This window comes from Micromys minutus (assembly GCF_963924665.1).
Source record: "Micromys minutus genome assembly, chromosome: 12".
Lineage (NCBI taxonomy): Eukaryota > Metazoa > Chordata > Mammalia > Rodentia > Muridae > Micromys > Micromys minutus.
In genome coordinates, this window is record NC_137981.1 from 13,409,518 (window position 1) to 13,426,384 (window position 16,867).

The following is a 16,867-nucleotide window of genomic DNA, read 5'->3' on the forward strand; positions in this document are numbered from 1 at the left end:
TAATAAGATTGTTCTTCTGCCCCCTCCCTTTCCCTAATGCCCCTAAGATGCTGAGGCCAGGAAGAAGGACCACCAAGAAGCCTAGGCCATAAGATGCTTCTTTATTGGTGCTGGAACTGCTGCTGAGGGCTGGGTCAGAAGTCCCATCAGGACCCGGCGCTCAGCTACTTTCTTCTGCGGGCAATACTCTGTCCCAAGGGTACCTCTTCTCTCAGATTCTGCAAAGGACAGAGGACAATGACATTGGAAGCCTGTAGTGGAGAAAGAGGCTGTCCCAGTGACTTTTGGAAGGGCAGAGGAAAAGCTGGGCGTGACAGCGCTACCTGTAGCAACCGGGCCTGGTAAGTGGGCATATCCTCTCCATCCGCGGGCTGGGGAGGTAAATGTAGGTAGCGTACAGTGGCTGTCTCCAGCTCCTCCACTTCGTACAGGGTCGCTGGGTCCAGTGAGTGGGCATTGATGAGGCTCACAAGATACTCTTTGTAGTGTGCCCTGGGGAGATGAGGGGGCAGAGCATTTATTCTCCTGTTTAATGTTAACCACAGCAGCCTAACACCTCGTCCTTACAGTCATGCCGAACACACCCACCCGCACGTGCCAGCTGGGGGACAGCTTGTGAGACGGTTTTCTCTTTTCTTTCACTGTGTGGGTTTTGGGGACAGAACCCTGGTCCCATGCTTGGTACTAAGTAACTTTTTTACCAACAGAGTTGTCTCCCTAGACCACATTGGGATTCGTACATGAGCAAGACTATTATTAGCTCCTCTGCCTGCTGTCCTTGTGGCCGGTGTCGATCAGTACCTGACGCTGCCCGTCACTACCCATTCACGTGATTGGCCAGGGGCCCCCTCCCTACTTTGTGAAGGACCCAACTGGCCACAGAGACCCCACCTTACTACCTGGGTAGCCTAGCCCTCATGCGCTGGCAGGTACTCACTGACACAGGCCGGCATAGCCAGGTGGAGTCTCTTTGCCGCAAGCTTCATCCCTGAACCCACTGGGAACCTCCTTCTGTTCCATCACTCGACAACCGCCTAAGAGAAAGGAAGGAAGGAGTACATGTTGGGTGGGGGCGCAGAGTCCAGGACGTTCTGCTTGAGCAGAAGCAGTTACACTGTACTTTGGAGATGGTTTCAGAGGCACAGTGACTAAGAAATGGGGTGAGGATCTTGCTGTCTACTTTTCACCAAAGCAGCTTATGGTCCATAATCACCATTTTTGTGTGTGTCTATGTAGCTTTGGCTGGCCCGTCACATGCTCTTAAAACTGTTCTCCTGGTTGTTACTTAGCTTCTGCACAGCCAACCTGAGCAGGGCAGGTTAGAACCTTACTCAACATCTTTTATTACCAGCACAGGACCTAAAACTGTAGCCTCGAACCTGAAACAACTGGCCGGCATCATTAATTACTCAGAGTTAATTAATGAATCTTAACCATTAAAGAACATGAGCAGACACTTAAGGGGCAAGTGCTTTAATGATGCCTTCCACAACACAGCTTAGCCGTTAGGTGGCTATTATCCTCATTTAATGAGAGGAAACAGGCAGGGAGAGGTTAAGGACCATACAAATGGGCAAATGACCCCAGACCCAAGCTTCCCCTATCTTTACCCATCACAATGGGAGCCCAGTCTACCATCGACACTCCAGAGGTTCGTCTGACACTTACCTCCAGGGACTGCCCGTGTCCCAGCTGGAGGCTCTGTATTAAACATGACATTGTTGTCCTAGGGAGAAGTAGAGACGGGGCATTGTTGCCCTCGATCCAGCCACTGTCCCATTTCCCAGCATTCAGTCTTTCCCACCCTTAGCCCACCGTGTACTGTCTCCTAGCAACCTGCCCGCCCAGCAAGGTGGCCGCCTCTGACCTGCAACAGTTTCTGGAGCCGGGCGGCAGGCCAGTCCCGTAGGTAGAAGAGGCAGTCTCGAGGGTGGTGGCCATGCAGGGACTTTTTCACCTTGCAGTTAGGGTCTGGACATTTCTGGTAAAAACCCAGATAGGAGAAGGAAGTCAGAAACTGTTGGGGTCCCGGACTTTCAAGAACCCCCGTGCAAGGGGGCGTGGGCGTGAAAGGAGAGACAGAACAAGTCTGGATCTAGCAAAGTGGAGAAGGGGACAGAGATGCTTTCTATCCTACTATCTCTCTCTGTTCCCTGGCCCCTGCCCCTCAGGCCCCCTGGCAGCCTTCCACACCTCTCTTCTTCCCTCGCTCTCGGAACTCACGTTTTTGGCGTAAAAGGTATTGTAGCAGCCGCTGCAGAACTGGTGACGACACTGTGTGCAGTGGAAGTGCATGCAGCCTCCTCGGGCCAGTGCGTACGAGAACTTGCATTTAGGGCAGTCTGTAAGGGCAGCAGCTCAGGGTGAGGGTAACACCGCAACACCCGGGCCCTCCAGGGGAAGCTGCCGCCGGTCGGACTATGAGCGGAGGCTGGGGGGGTAGCCTTACCGATGCCGTTTTCCTGAAGGTACATTGCGAGGCCTTGGGCCTGGTACTCTGGGTCATTGGTGCGTTTCCAGTTCTGGAAATCCTCACAGCTCCGCCCTCTATGCTGCTCCTCCCACTGGCAGGAGGGAAGGAGGCTGTGACAGACGCTGGGCCCATGCCCTGGTCTACCCTGGTCCAACCACTCACACCCAGTGGTCCCAGCTTGCTCACATCACAGCTGCCCACCAGTCACTAAGATCCTAAAAGTGAGGGCCACCCTTCTTCGTTTCCCCACACCAGTACACACCCACAGGCCTTGGTTGTTCCCCTCCAGACCTAGCCTCTCTGTGCCTACCGCTACACCTCGTTCCAGGTAACTGTCAATCCTCCTTCCAGTACCGCCTGCTCACCCCACCCCACTCTCCACTTTCAATGCAGGTATCAGGGAGCTTCCGTGGTGCAGCTAGCATGCTAACCCCGAGGTCAAGGGGCAGGACCACGGGTATCGTTTTGTTCTGTGACACAGATGCAAGGGTTCTGGTAGCAAGCCAACCTTGTAGAAGACAAATAAATGATAGTGTCACTCTTTGTGCTTAGTCTCAAAATAAAAGCCACGCACCCGTGTCACTTGGCCTCAAAGGCTTCCCTCTTGTAGCTCCAACCATGGCTCCCAGGGACCTAGCTGCTCTCAACTCAGCGTCTACCCACATCTTGACAGGACTTTGTGTGTAATTATGCCCACTCTCCTCTCTTCCTCCATGCTCTTCTCCTTCTCCAAGCCTGACTCCTCACCTAGGAAGCTTTGTGTTCTCTCTGTGTATGAGTGTACACCTGTGTATGCGTGTGTGTGGAGGCCAATGGATCACCTCTTTTTGGGACAAGGTATCTCACTGGCCTGGAACACAACCAGGATCTGGTGACGGCCAGCAGGTGCAGAGAGCCGCCTGTCAACACAGCCCCTCAGTGCTGGAATTACAGGTGTATTCCGCCACAGGTGGCTTTACATTTTTCTTTTTTGTGGAGGTGGGAGGGGTGGCTTAAGGCAGGTTTCTCTGTGTAGCCTAGACTGTCCTAGAACTTGCTCTGTAGACCAGGCTGTCCTGGAACTCACAGATATCTGCCTGCCTCTGCCTACCAAGTGCTAGGACTAAAGGTCCGTGCCATCACTACCCAGATTAAATTTTTGTTTTAAAAATTAATTAATTTTAGCAATATAGTGATGGTGTTTGCTTTTAATGCCAGCGCTTAGGAGGCAGAGGTAGGCTGATCTCTGAGTTCAAGGACAGCCTGGTCTACAGAGAAAGTTACAGGACAGCCAGGGCTACACAGAGAAATCCTGTCTTGAAAAGAGCAAAAACAATAAGCAGACAACAACTAGTAGAAGTCAGTTCTCTCCTTTTACACTATGTGAGTCCCGGGAAAAGAACTGGGCTGGAGAGATGGCTCAGTGGTTAAGAGCACTGGCTGCTCTTCTAGAGGTCCTGAGTTCAAATCCCAGCAACCACATGGTGGCTCACCACTCTTTGTAATGAGATCTGATGCCCTCTTCTGGTGTGTCTGAAGAATCTATGGTGTACTTATATATCATGCCCAACCAGAAGAGAATGTGAGATCCCCTGGAACTGGAGTTACCCCCAGGTCTGAGATGCCATGCACAGGCTGGGAACTGAACCCAGGCCTTCCAGAAGAGCAGCCAGGCCTCTTAATTCCTGGCCCTCTCTCCAGCCCTGACCAGTTTGTTGGTGTGAAAAGGTTCTGCGGACAGTACTCAATTTCTCGTGAGTCAGGTCATCTAGCACTTTACTGATTGCTTTATATCTCTAGGTCCCCAGTCAGCTTTTGATGCTCAGAGAGCATGACCATTTTGTCTACCAATATACTCCCCGAGACTAAGACAGTACCTGGCAATAGTTTAGTCAACACATCTGAAAGGGTACGTGTGACTCACCTGGCGCTTGCAGCGCACACAGAAGGTCTGGTGACACTGGGGACATGTCGCCTCCAGTTGCTCCCGTTCATAGATGAAGCCGAAGGAACACTGAATACCAGAGCATAAAGCTAGTCAAGACCTGACGCGGTAACACTGCTGCCCCTCCACAGTAGATTCTGTTTGCCAGGCTTACCTGGGCACACCACAAAAACTTAGGGTCTCGCATGAGCACAGCCTCGGTCAGCTTCTTGTGAAACAGGGCATATGCATCTGGGTCTAGGCTCTCTCTGAGCTGGGGACAAGATGCAGAGGTGGTGGATGGGTAGAAACTGGTTCAAAGCCTAGTCCACTTAAACCTTAGTGGCCGGTAGTACCTGGATGTCAAGGGTGGAGAAGTAGCTGAGTAACTGCGCGTCATCGGTGAGGTCAGGGCGGCCACAGGCAGGGCACACCATGTCTGTGATGTGCTTCTCCTTCAGGGCAATGGTGAAATGTTGGCGGAAACACTCAGGGCATATGGTGCACTCACAGGAGATCAAGGCCTGCATCTACAGTGGGGAGGGGAGAGGGGGGAAAGAGGAATCTTCTGTCAGCCCTGGGAAGGGTCAGTAATCTACAGGATACACAATAATTACATGATTCAGGGATACACTGAAAAACCAAGGTCTAATTAAGTGGGGGAGAATAGCAAACTCCAGCGCCTAGAAGTCCCAGGCAGCCACCTAAAGACAGCAAGATGGAGGGCAGCTAGCAATGGTGAGATCTAAAGGAAAGCAGCATGTGTGTCTCTGAGGCATTTACATTTAATCAAAAGTGAAAGGCAATTATATATATGCACACACACACACACACACACACACACACACACACTCAAAACCCAAACCCCAAAACCACATGGAGTAAGACTGAAAGACTGAGATAGACTGTATTTACCTGAAGAACTGCCACCTTTGACCTAGATTACGTGGAGCCCGGAATATAATAAAGGCTTGTTTCTATCACCTAGATACTGTGACAGCCAAGATTATTGTGCTGGGTACAAAGCACACATGAAGGCGTTTAATCCTCAGTGCGTTGTCATGTGACAGCACTTGCCCGTAAGCCTAGCACTAGGACCACGGAGGCAGGAGGGTCAGCTCATCTAAGATCACCTCTTACCAAACAGCTGTGATTTCAGTTCCAAGAGATTTGGAATCTTCTGACCCCCACGGGCACTCACACACACGACATAAACAAACACACAAACATAGTTTAAAAAAAATCTTCAATCGCTACTCTCTGTTGGCGTGATTGCTGTAGTTATATTTTCAAACATTTCTCTTTTAGAGATATATACTAAAATACTTACAAAGACCATGTGATATTTGTGATTCACCTCAAAATAACCCTGTGCATATACAGACAACAGGCACCGAGAGAGGAGCAGCAAGCTTAGTATGACTTTTTTATACTATTGCGATAGTTTAGATCATCTTTTAACTTTTTTTTTCCATGTAGCTCTGGGAAGTCTAGAATTCTCTATATAGAACATAATGACCTCAAACTCAGAGATCTGCTTGCCTCTCAGCCTCCCGAGAGCTAGGCTCAAAGGTGTGCAGCATACAGCTAGCAAAAGTGGGGTGCTTGGGAGGGGGCCCAAGTCTTCTGTCACTAGGACATGCCCTGAGAGGGCTGCAGTACCCCGTTATCTTCCTTTTCTCCTGGCCATGAGCTTGGTGTTTTTGCTGACACAAATTCTCCCTGACGTGCCAGCACAGGCCCAAACAACAAAACCACCAGATGAAAAACTAAAACCTCAAAAAACAGCATGCCAAAATAAACGTTTTCTCTATGTAAGCTGGTCAATACAATGTCTGAAGGTTTGAACATTTCTCTTATGGGGCGCTCCTGATCCTCATCAGAAGGCTTCAGCGCGATGTATGTATGGGTAAGAGTGGAGAACAAGGTATCCGGGATGAGGAGGCTGCTCACCAGGAGCTATCACTCTAAGCCGAGCACTAGGTAGAAAGAGGCTTACTCGATTGCGGGGAAGGGCCCACCCGCACACAGCGCATTCCTGAGCAAGCAGTCGACGCAGAAAGGCCCGGTCCTGGCTGTGCCTTACAGCCTCCACCACATCCAACAACTCATAGTTCCTGGGTGTCTCCTGCAGCAGCGCCAGCGCCAGCTCTGCCCGACCCCAGCTGGGGAGTGTGTAGACTGCAAGAAGGCGTCTGACCAGGCTCTGCAAGGTGATTCAGGAGGAGACACAGTGGTTGTCAGAGCCCCAGGATCTTCCCCCCTCAAATTTTCTCTTCTTCCTTTAAGTGGGGTACTAGGGCTTGCCTACTCCCAGTACCTGTCTGTCCAGCCCATCCCAGCAGGGAGTGGGTTCAGGTTCTCTGTCCCACAGGCGCTGATGGAAGGGCTCCAGACGCTGTCTCTGTAACTCAGTCAGGGCCCGAACCACATCACCCCCATGCTGGAACAATGCCTGGAGTGACCCTTCTTTAGGCCCAAAGCCCAGGGACTGGAGCTCCTGCACCTGCATTTCAAAACAGTGAGAAAATATAAAGCAAGAAAGAGACTCTGGTGCTCTCAACCCAGGCCACCCCCAGCATAATGGTACCTTCCGCCTCCTGGCCCTCACACACTCCTCTACAGCTTCATCAAGGTTGCCATGACGATCAAGCCAGGCTTTCCGGGCTTCCTGACAGGAAAAGACACCAAGCCCTGGATCCTGTTGTCCAGCTAGCTCAGCCACCATCTCCAGGACGTAGGACAGCTCTGAACGCACCCACTGTAAGGGCACCTCAGTGCCTGAATATTGTAAAGCTGAGAAGATCTCTTCTGGACTGGCGCCTGCAACTTCCCCTTCCTAAAGAACAGTCGAATCCAGACAACAGAAGAGCCACATCAGGAAGGGAACTCTGCTCACCCTTAGCCTGACCAACAGTGGTCCAGCCAGGAAATACTGATCATGTGACCTGTGCACAGCATGCTGACTGCCCTTTGGTAAGCTTTCAGAGTGAGGCATCGACAACAGAATGTTAACAGTCTACGGCATCTTCCTTCCCTGCCAGCCCAGGCCCAGTCATCACCTGGATCATGTTCACTAGCTGGAGACTTTCCTTCCGCATCTTATCTTGGCGTTGCTTCTCTGGGTCTCCACAGGAGGCAGGCAGGGAGGAACTGGGGTGCTGTGAGGACCCTGGCTTTGGAAGTCCCTTTTCTAAAGAGCTCAGATAGGGCTGAAGGGCGTGCTGTACAGGGATGGTGCTGCGAGTTCGGTTGCACATAGCACACACCCAGACAGGGCCTGAATTGCAGAAGGTACAATGATCACAGTACCACACCTGAGACTGGGCAGCAGAGAGCAAAGTATCCTCCTGCTGGAAAGGTAGAGAGAGTTATCCTATTGACTGTGTAACAAAGGTTCATGACAGAGATACAGAGAAATACTAGGGAGACCAAAAGAAGACAGGATGTAGATTTAGAAAGTTTGCGGTTAAGAGGAGCAGGGAAGGCCAGGGATGGGTTACCTTAAGGGACTTTTGGCAAACACCAGCATCATGGGAATCCACCACCAAGCTGGGAGGCTGTGCCAGCCGAGGTCGCTCACATATGGCACAGAGCACAGCTGCTGCCTCGTTCTCAAAGGTACAGCTCTGGCAGGCCCACTGATCCCGCGCAGGCTCAAGTTCCAGGCCCCCAGTTCCTTGGGAACCCTCAATTCCCGGCACCTTACAGCCTTTGGGTTGTCCACAGGCTGCACAGAACACTGCCCAAGGCTCGTTTAGTGTGGTACAGGCAGGACAGTGCCAGGGCAAACAAGCATTTGCAGGGTCGGGGGAAGAAAGAGAGCTATCTCTCAGGGCCAGGGAGGAGTGGGGCCGTGGTTGGGATGAGGCAGGTAAACTGTAAGAGAAAAGCAGACACGGTCAGCTGAGGTAAAGTTAGTACCCGAGTCCCCTCACCCCTGCCTCTCCCATAGGCGAGTCATAACATATGGCTCTGGCTGTTGTGATTGCTGTTCTGTCTCCAACAGGCCCATCCCCACATATGATTCAGTGTTTGAATGATGGATTATAGACAACTTCTTCCAGGAGGCAATCTCTTAACATCATGTTAGATGTTTGAAACACTGAGTGAGGTGATCTTCAGACAATCCATCTCCTACCTACCTGTGTATCATGACAATCTGTCTTATTGTGACTGCTACTAGCTTAGTGTTTATGTCTATAATTTCCTTGAGGGCTGTTCTCTATAAAACACTCTTTAATAGAGAATCTGGTGGCTGGAGAGATGGCCACTGACTGCTCTTCCAGAGGTCCTGAGTTCAAATCCCAGCAACCACAGGGTGGCTCACAATGGGATCTGATGCCCTCTTCTGGTGTGTCTGAAGACAGCTACAATGTACTTTTATTTAATAAATACATAGATCTTTAAAAAAAAAAGAGAAAGAGAACCTGGCAAATGATAGATACTCAAGTAATGTTCATTTTTCTTCTTAATTTCCCTCTTACCAAGAAGAGAAACCCCTCTTGCCCTCTTTCCCTTTGTCCCTTCTCTCCCCATTCCCTTACCCCCACCCACTTGCCCATGGCCGGCCTCTACTCCTCTCCTCTCTCTCTCTGCCTCTACTACCCTCTTAAACCCCCTCCCCATGCCCTGAATAAACTCTATACTTAAAAAAAAAAAAAAGAAAGAAAAGAAAAAAAAGAAGAGAAAGCCTCTCACCTAGAGCTTAGGTTGGTGGTCTGGTGGGCCCCAGGCAGGGCCTGGCGAAGGTGATGCGCACGAGACGGATGCCCATGGAACAAAAGGTCACAGGCGGGGCATGCGGCTTGGTTACAGGCTGGACAGTGCAATGTGCCTGGGGCAGAACCACAGAGAAAGCAGGGACCAGGAGTAGAGCCTGGAAACATGAATCAAAAGGGTAAAACTTAGCAAGCATACACACTCCAGCCAGGATATGGAGTCACTATGTAGCTGTCAACAGAGTGAGAGAGACGGTTTGGCAGTTAGGATCAAGCACTGCTCTTGCAGTTTGATCCCCAGAACTTGTGTTGGCAGCTCACCACTGTCTGTAACTCCAGCCCCAGAGGGATCTTTCCATGGCGACTGCACCTGCATGCACATATCCACACATCCACCTCCCACAACTAAAAATAAGATTAGAGGAGAAAAGACCAGGCTACACTTAAATCTGCTATGGGTTAGGGCAAGTCACAAAACTGTCCTTTACAACATCTGGACCCATAGTGTCGGACGGGGGCGAGGGAGGAGCCTTTAATCTCTGGAAATAAAACGCAAATACAAGGACTGGAGAGATGGCTCAGGGGTTAAGAGCAGTGGCTGCTCTACCAGAGGTCCTGAGTTCAAATCCCAGCAACCACATGGTGGCTCACAGCCATCTGATGTCCTCTTCTGTCATGGTGACTTACGTGCAAACAGAATGCTTATATACATAAGTAAATAAGTCTATCCTAAATCTTCGTCAACTCGAGTCTAATATTTTCTCCCATAAAGGACCATACAATACCTGGGGCAGAGGGGAGAGGACCAGGAACAATCTCCCTCAAAAGGGGGTGAAATTCTGAAAGCTGCAGCATCTGAGAAAGAAAGAGCAGAGAACAGGCAAGTGTTGGGGGGACACAAAATCCCATAAACTCAGTTTCCTTGTTTAACAACACCCTTTCTGTCTTCCTTACATCATCTTCACCGTTGTTTCTTAGCAGCTGGTCCAGTGCATTCTGTCTTGGATGACTATTCTGCAAACAAGATGAAAAGAATTCCCAACTTGAACAAAGTTCTCCTTGTAAGTCCTGATCCCCTAACGTTCCAGAGGGAGGTGTAGCAGAAGCTTCCAGACTGTTGAACAGAATTCCCCACGGGGGGGAGGGCTTCAAAGTGCCTTGAATCAGGTGGGGCTCCCAGTCTAGTACTTAAAAGACCTTAGGGTCAGATGGCCACCTTACCTGCAACAGCAAGCTGAGCTCCGTGCGAAGCAGCAATACTTCTAGTGTGACTGTGGCAACCTGGTATTCATCTGGTTCCTCCTGCCCTTCGGGGAAACTCAATCCATCTGGGCGCTCCTCAGTATAGCCATACAATCGTAGCACATCCCGGCCACCCTGGCACACATTCAGGTCCGGGTCACCATCTAACAGACCTCCTAGGCAATAGAGCTGGTCCCCCACTCAGCACACCCTCAAGCCCTTCTGGCCAACCCCAAGCACAGGTCTAGCTCCCTTCCCCAATAAGGCCCAAGGGTTTCACCTGCACAGCATCCACCGTGCTGCGAAAGACAGGGTTATTAAACTTCACTGAGCGCCAATACCGGGGCCGCTGTGGACTGAGGAGGTTGCGACCATATTTTTCCAGGATGTTCAGGGCCGTGGATAGAGTGTTGAGGTAGTTTCGAGGCTGGGAGCATTTAGAAAAGCAGAGTTGTGAGCCTAGCCCACCCGGCTTCTGAGCCTACGTCCCCTTCCATGGTACGCCGGGCGGGCTTGTCCTCACCTCCCCATGAGCGTTGCAGCGGACTAGACGTCCGGCGTCCAGCTGCAGGTAGCGGGAGGCTGGTGGCAGAGAGGTGGCCAGAAGCGGCGTGAGCTGCTCCAGGGGAAATACCTGCGCAGAATCCCACCTCAGGGCGCTCGCCAGCTCCTCGCGGGCCGTCAGGAAGGCTCGCTCCTCGTCTCCCGGCATCCTGAGGCTGGAGACAGGCTCAGCTTTGCTGCCCTCCAGGGGCGGGCGCAGGTGCGCGCGGCGCCACAGCAGCCGGGGTCACTCAAGCCACCGCCCCGCTCTGCCCCAGCCACGGCCAGGGTTACCGGGAACAGGAAGTCCTGGCAGAGAGGGCGGGACTGTGGACCACTTTAGAGGAAAAGGCGGGTTCAGAGTGACGGAAAAACTGTGATCAGGAAAGGGGGGCCATATGGCCGCCAATGGGGAAACTGCGGCCCCGGCTCCGCCCATAATGCGACGGAACCTTTTTCCTCAGTCAGCTTCGGGTCTTCGCCTTCCCTCAGGCTATCCCTCCCCTTCCGGAGGGACCCACCTCCCATGTGTGGGGTTAAGTTTTCCCGAAGCGTTCCTATCTTTATTTCTACAATGTTGGTTCTGTTCCAGTGCCCAGCGGGGAAACCCCACATGGTCGGGGACTGGCTCTGTCTGTCCTTAGCCCGGCTCAGGCGGGCTCCGCCTTCCTCTAGCCTGTCCTGAAGGGAAGGCAGCCCCGCTCCCGCTGCTCCCTTCCATCCTGCCAGGCTTTCCTTCTTCCTGTCCTTTCTACTCTCTCGGATCCTACTCGGTCCCCTCCTCAAAGTCTAACCTCATGGAACCCCGCCTCTGGGTGCCCCTTTTCCTATTGTCCCACTCTCTCAGTCCAGTACTTCCCCTGGACGGTCCGTGCTATAAGCTCCGCCCTTCTCGAGAGGCTGCCTCCTTACGAGACTCCGCTGTCCCACGCTTTATCCTAGCCCCTCCCTTGGACAACCCCCGGTGATCAAACCCACACCTCCCTTCCTAGTGGCAACTAGCTGGGAATGGCTGAAGGGGTACTACTCACAGTTGGTGGCCTGCCAGGAGGAGGGGGAAAAGGAGGGGGCGTGGCTGGGGGGTGGGTCTGGGCCTGGAGAGTGAAAGCGAAAGCTGGGGTTGTTAGCCCGGACTGGAGAGCTGGCAACAGGGGGAAGCATGGCCAAGCCTTGTGGGGTTCGCTTGAGTGGAGAAGCCCGTAAACAGGTAAATGGGAACCGAAGCCAGGAAGGGGGGAAGAGTCCTAACGGAGGTAAAGCTCGGTTCTCTTGGGCACCAAGGCCTTGCGAGCGAACTCCTCCGGCCTCTTTCTTTAGAGCTTTCTTTCACTTCTGCTCGGCGATTGCCAGTGCCATGTCCTTTGGCCAATCCGTGCACTGAGCAGGGTCCTCCAGTGAAAAGTAGCTTTGTGGGACAGGCTTGAGCTACAGTTGGAGGGCACCCAGGTTGGGAGTGGGCCCTCATTCTTTACAGCCGAAACCTCTAACCTGCTACTGCTTTCTGTGCAGGTAGATGTCTTCAGACAAAATCTTTTCCAGGAGGTAAGTCTCTGAATTCAAACGGTTTGACCCAGAGCCTTAGCACAGTACTCCAGGGCCACAACCTCTGAGTCATCCACCAGTTCACCCTAAATTTTGGTGTCTCCGAACCTTCACGGTTACCCAAGGCGAACTGGAATGAATTGATTCTACTTGTAATCTGATCACTCTTAGAACTCTACTCTTGCCACTCCCCCGCCCTCCTTGGATGGAGAGGTAAAGATGGCGCTCAAAGGGAAAACCCCCATGGCCCTACTGCTGCCCTCCATGAGAATGGGCAAGTCCCTTTATTTCCAGGGCTATGGTTTCCTAATCTGTGAGCCTTGGACCCAGTCGTTTCCAAGGGCCGACTTCTCATACATCTCACCGGACACCTCGCATGATTATTTTTGTAATGTAACTTGCAGGCTGATGACTTCCTCTGTACTTTCTTACCACGGAAAATCATATCCCTGAGTCAGCTCTTGCAGGTGAGTAGTATACACCCCTCTGCTCCATCTCCTGGTACTTCTCGCCACCCATCTGATGTGATATCAGCGCGCTGGGAACTTAGTAAGGCTTGAGCCTGGGTTGGGAGGGAGAGGTGAACTGTGGCTGGTGAAGGGAGGAGGCTGGACCGTGTCTGAGCATAAATTCTACAGGAGGATTCCCTCAATGTGGTGGACCTCTCCTCCCTCCGGGCTCCTCTGGACATCCCTATCCCAGATCCCCCACCCAAGGACGATGAGGTAAGGCATTCAGTGTGCGGAGCCTGAACTGTAAGCCAGAGGTAGCGACACCACCGTAGCCTCCGTGAGTGTTCTAAATCTGCCTTCCTCCATTTTGCCTTAGATGGAAACGGACAAGCAGGAGAAGAAAGAAGGTAATGGAGACCTAGGTGACTAGGAGGGAGACTGGCACAGGGATGTGGGTAACAGAAAAGACCTCATTCCCATCTTTTTCCTAGTCCCTAAGTGTGGCTTCCTCCCCGGGAATGAGAAGCTGCTGGCCCTCCTTGCAGTGGTTAAGCCAGAAGTCTGGACCCTCAAAGAGAAGTGCATTCTGGTAAGCCTGGGGCCTGGAGGAGGCGGGAAGAGAAGCACAGCAAAGCTGTGGTCAAGTCAGAGATGCCGAGACCTCCTTTTTAATAAGAAAACCGACTTTTGTGTCTTGGATTTCTCTACCTGCTTTTTAATTGGGTGTGTGTTTGTGTGCACCTGGGCATATTCGGGTATGTTCACCATCGAGTGTAAGTGCAAAGCCAGAGGTGAGCATCAGGTTGGATGGGGGCAGAAGGGAGCACTGTCTCATTGAATCTGTAACTTGCTGTTTGGCTATAGTGGATGACCAGGGAGCCTCCTAGAATCTGCCCCCAAGCACTGGGGTTACAGTGTACTCCACTATGCCCTGCTTTCGTGGGTGTGCTAGGAATTGGAATTCAAGTCCTTGTGTATGTGTGTGTGCACAACAAGCATTTTTCCCACTGTCATCTCCCTTCGGGTTTAGATGGCCTTTGCTCTTGTCGTTTTGTTTGGCCTCTGTGTGGCATCACAATGCTACCTCTAAATCGAGAGACTGAGTTGTAGCCACCTCTGTAACCTCAACCTGTCGTATTAGGTACACAGCGTAGGTGACGTACTACAGTGATTTGGTTTATGAGCGTGAGCCCTAGAAAGAAGCTAGACTCAGATCCCGATTCTGTCGTTTATCTAGCTCTCTTAGATATTCTGTGACTTAGCTGTTTCCTATGTTAAATGAATACAGTAAGAGCAGAGGTTTTGAAAGGTGGCCAGTGATTAGATGAAATTAATAATTTATAATATGACACCTAGCACATAATAAGTGCTCAGTTAGACATAGCTGTTATTAAGACTAGCATAATTGGAAGGTAGAGGCAGAGAGGGTCTCTGTGATGTCAAGGCCATTCTTGTCTATATATCGAACTCCAAGACAGCCAGGACTATATAGAGAGACCCTGTATCAACAAACAAACAAAAGAGTCCTCCATCTTGGTTTGGAAGGGAGTGATGCCTCAGAAGTTAATCGCACTGTCTGATTTTTCTAGAGGGCCCATTTTTGATTCCCAGCACCCACAGAGCAATTCACAACCATCTGTGACCCCAGTTCCTAGGGAATTCAACACCCTTTTCTGGCCCATGAGGGCACCAGGCACGCACGTGGTACATAAACATACACACAGCCAAACTATTAAAGGGTATTATGAAAAATACAAATGTAAAAAGATAAAATAATAATAGGGACTTGAGAGATGGCTCACTGGTTAAGAGCACTGACTGTTCTTCCAGAGGTCCTGAGTTCAAATCCCAGCAACCATATGGTGGCTCACAACCATCTGTAACAAGATCTGATGCCTTCTTCTGGTGTGTCTGAAGACAGCCACAGTGTACTTACATATAAATAAATAAATCTTTAAAAAATAATAAATTTTAAGTAAAGAAGTGGGCTATTAGGAGTCCAGTAGGTTTGTTGAGTGAGTGTTCCTTTTAACATAGGTAATCACATGGATCCAGCACCTGATCCCCAAGATCGAGGATGGAAATGATTTTGGGGTGGCAATTCAGGTAAGAATTGGTGACTGAAGACAGGGTGGGGACAGACTTGAGAGGGAGGGATGGAGGCAAGGCAATAACCAGGAGGTGGGAGGAAGAAGAAACCATAAAGGGGACGTGAAGTATTGTCTTTGTTTCTCATGTCACTGTAGGAGAAGGTGCTGGAGAGAGTGAATGCTGTCAAGACCAAAGTAGAAGCTTTCCAGACGACCATTTCCAAGTGAGAGCAGCTGCAGGGACCCAGGGACCCTATAGGGACACTTCCATAGTATTCTCAATCGAGGAAGTTCCTTCAGAGCAATGGGAGATGGGGAGGGGGGTACATGTGGCCGTCCAACTCCATTCATACATCCTTACTCCTTACAGATACTTCTCAGAACGTGGGGATGCTGTAGCCAAGGCCTCCAAGGACACCCATGTAGTGAGTGCACAATCTACTAGCCCTTTCGTTGAGGCTGGCCAGGGGTGGAATTGCGGTGGAATTTGACTTATTCCATAAAGGAGAACCAATTAGGGTTCAATGTCCCTGGCACGTTTCTTAATTCTGTGTGTGTTGGTGCTAAGATGGGGCTAACCTTCTAGTCAATTATCTCTCCTGTATGTGAGAATCAAAGTTAAATGTCCCACCTTCCCATGGTGCTGACTCAGTTTACCTCCTGCATCCCAGATGGATTACCGAGCCTTGGTGCATGAGAGAGATGAAGCAGCCTATGGGGCGCTTAGGGCCATGGTGCTGGACCTGAGGGCCTTCTATGTAAGTATGGAGTTAGCTGAGGGAAGTGATGGAGGGGGTGTGGGAAGCCCAGAACCTAACTTCATTCTTCTGGCCTTCCTCCAGGCTGAGCTTTATCATATCATCAGCAGCAACCTAGAGAAAATTGTCAACCCAAAGGGTGAAGAAAAGCCATCTATGTACTGAGCTGAGGATTAGAAGGAAAATAAATGATTTTTACTTTGTGTATATTACCTGTGTTGTTCATTGAGAGCCTCCAGTGTCTGTATGGTAATGAGAGTGGGAGAAGGTTGGCTGGAGGGATGGCTCAGAGTTAAGAGCACCAGTTGTTCTTCCAGAGGACCCGAGTTCGATTCCCAGCACCCACAAGATGACTAATAACTCCAGTTCCAGGGGATCTGGACACCCTCTTCTGACCTCTGCAGATACCAGATATGTACACACAATATACAGGCATACAGGCAAGCAAAACATTCATCATATGAGATAAAAATTAAAAGATTAAGTGGGAGAGGGCTCCAGGAAGTCGAGGATGGGCCCCAGGTCCACTGTGGTTTTCACAGATCCTTCTAAAGATCAGGGTAGAGCAGGCCACGGTAATACCTTTAATCTCAGCACTTGGAGCCAGAAGTAATGGTTCTCTTGAGTTCTGGGCTACCTTGGTTTACATATCAAGTTGGGGGGCCAGCAAGGGCTCTCGAAATTAAAAAAACAAAACAAAAAACCGAACAAACCAAAAATGAACAAGGTAGAAGTTTGCATGCCTTGTCAACCATGCAGGAATTCCCTATTTTAGAATATGCCAAGGGTATTTCAATCTGATCTCATGAGGGCTTCATGTTAGAGGTTTTGGGGCAAAGTAGGACGAGTCAGGCTTTGTAGCTGTGGTTTGGGAATGAAGAAGGAACAGTTGTGGAGCTGAGAGCAAGCTTGAGAGGAAATGCGGTTACCCTGAGATTTATTTCTCAGTGCTGGCAGAGAGGAGAGAGGTCTTTGAAAGGTATCAAACTGGAACATACTGCCACCTACTGGACAGTACTGGGGTGGGATTGGCCTTTATCTCTCACTCCCCGATCAGTTCTGTCTTTTCATCTGTTGGGATTTCTGTCTGGTTTCTGTATGTATGTGTCTGTGAGTGAATACCACATGTATGCTGGGGCCCAT

At 50.7% G+C, this 16,867-nt stretch overlaps 2 protein-coding genes across 3 annotated transcripts; one reads left to right on the plus strand and one right to left on the minus strand.

Annotated features, from left to right (window-relative positions):
• Positions 1 to 29: 29 nt before the first annotated feature.
• Positions 30 to 11,149, minus strand: RNF31 (ring finger protein 31). Of its 2 annotated transcripts, none has more exons than XM_080926657.1 (21): positions 10,863 to 11,149; positions 10,620 to 10,766; positions 10,319 to 10,474; positions 10,052 to 10,111; positions 9,883 to 9,952; positions 9,078 to 9,255; positions 7,880 to 8,255; positions 7,439 to 7,726; positions 6,967 to 7,215; positions 6,697 to 6,882; positions 6,376 to 6,582; positions 4,733 to 4,906; positions 4,552 to 4,650; positions 4,377 to 4,466; positions 2,450 to 2,564; positions 2,224 to 2,342; positions 1,868 to 1,981; positions 1,669 to 1,726; positions 938 to 1,034; positions 324 to 492; positions 30 to 218 (listed from the first exon to the last, which is right to left on the minus strand). In XM_080926657.1, the coding sequence occupies exons 1-21, from the start codon at positions 11,049 to 11,051 to the stop codon at positions 165 to 167; spliced, it is 3,195 nt and encodes a 1,064-aa protein (XP_080782783.1). In that variant the 5' UTR covers positions 11,052 to 11,149; the 3' UTR covers positions 30 to 164. The 2 variants fall into 2 exon arrangements, with proteins under 2 accessions (XP_080782783.1, XP_080782782.1); XM_080926656.1 differs by having other exon boundaries at positions 7,439 to 7,729.
• An 825-nt stretch (positions 11,150 to 11,974) lies between these two features.
• PSME2 (proteasome activator subunit 2) lies at positions 11,975 to 15,933 on the plus strand. The gene is made up of 11 exons (XM_080926041.1): positions 11,975 to 12,089; positions 12,392 to 12,424; positions 12,829 to 12,891; positions 13,063 to 13,149; positions 13,253 to 13,283; positions 13,368 to 13,465; positions 14,914 to 14,982; positions 15,123 to 15,190; positions 15,337 to 15,391; positions 15,638 to 15,724; positions 15,809 to 15,933. Exons 1-11 carry the CDS (start codon positions 12,042 to 12,044, stop codon positions 15,887 to 15,889), a joined length of 720 nt encoding a protein of 239 aa, XP_080782167.1. The 5' UTR covers positions 11,975 to 12,041; the 3' UTR covers positions 15,890 to 15,933.
• The last annotated feature ends 934 nt before the right edge of the window (positions 15,934 to 16,867 follow it).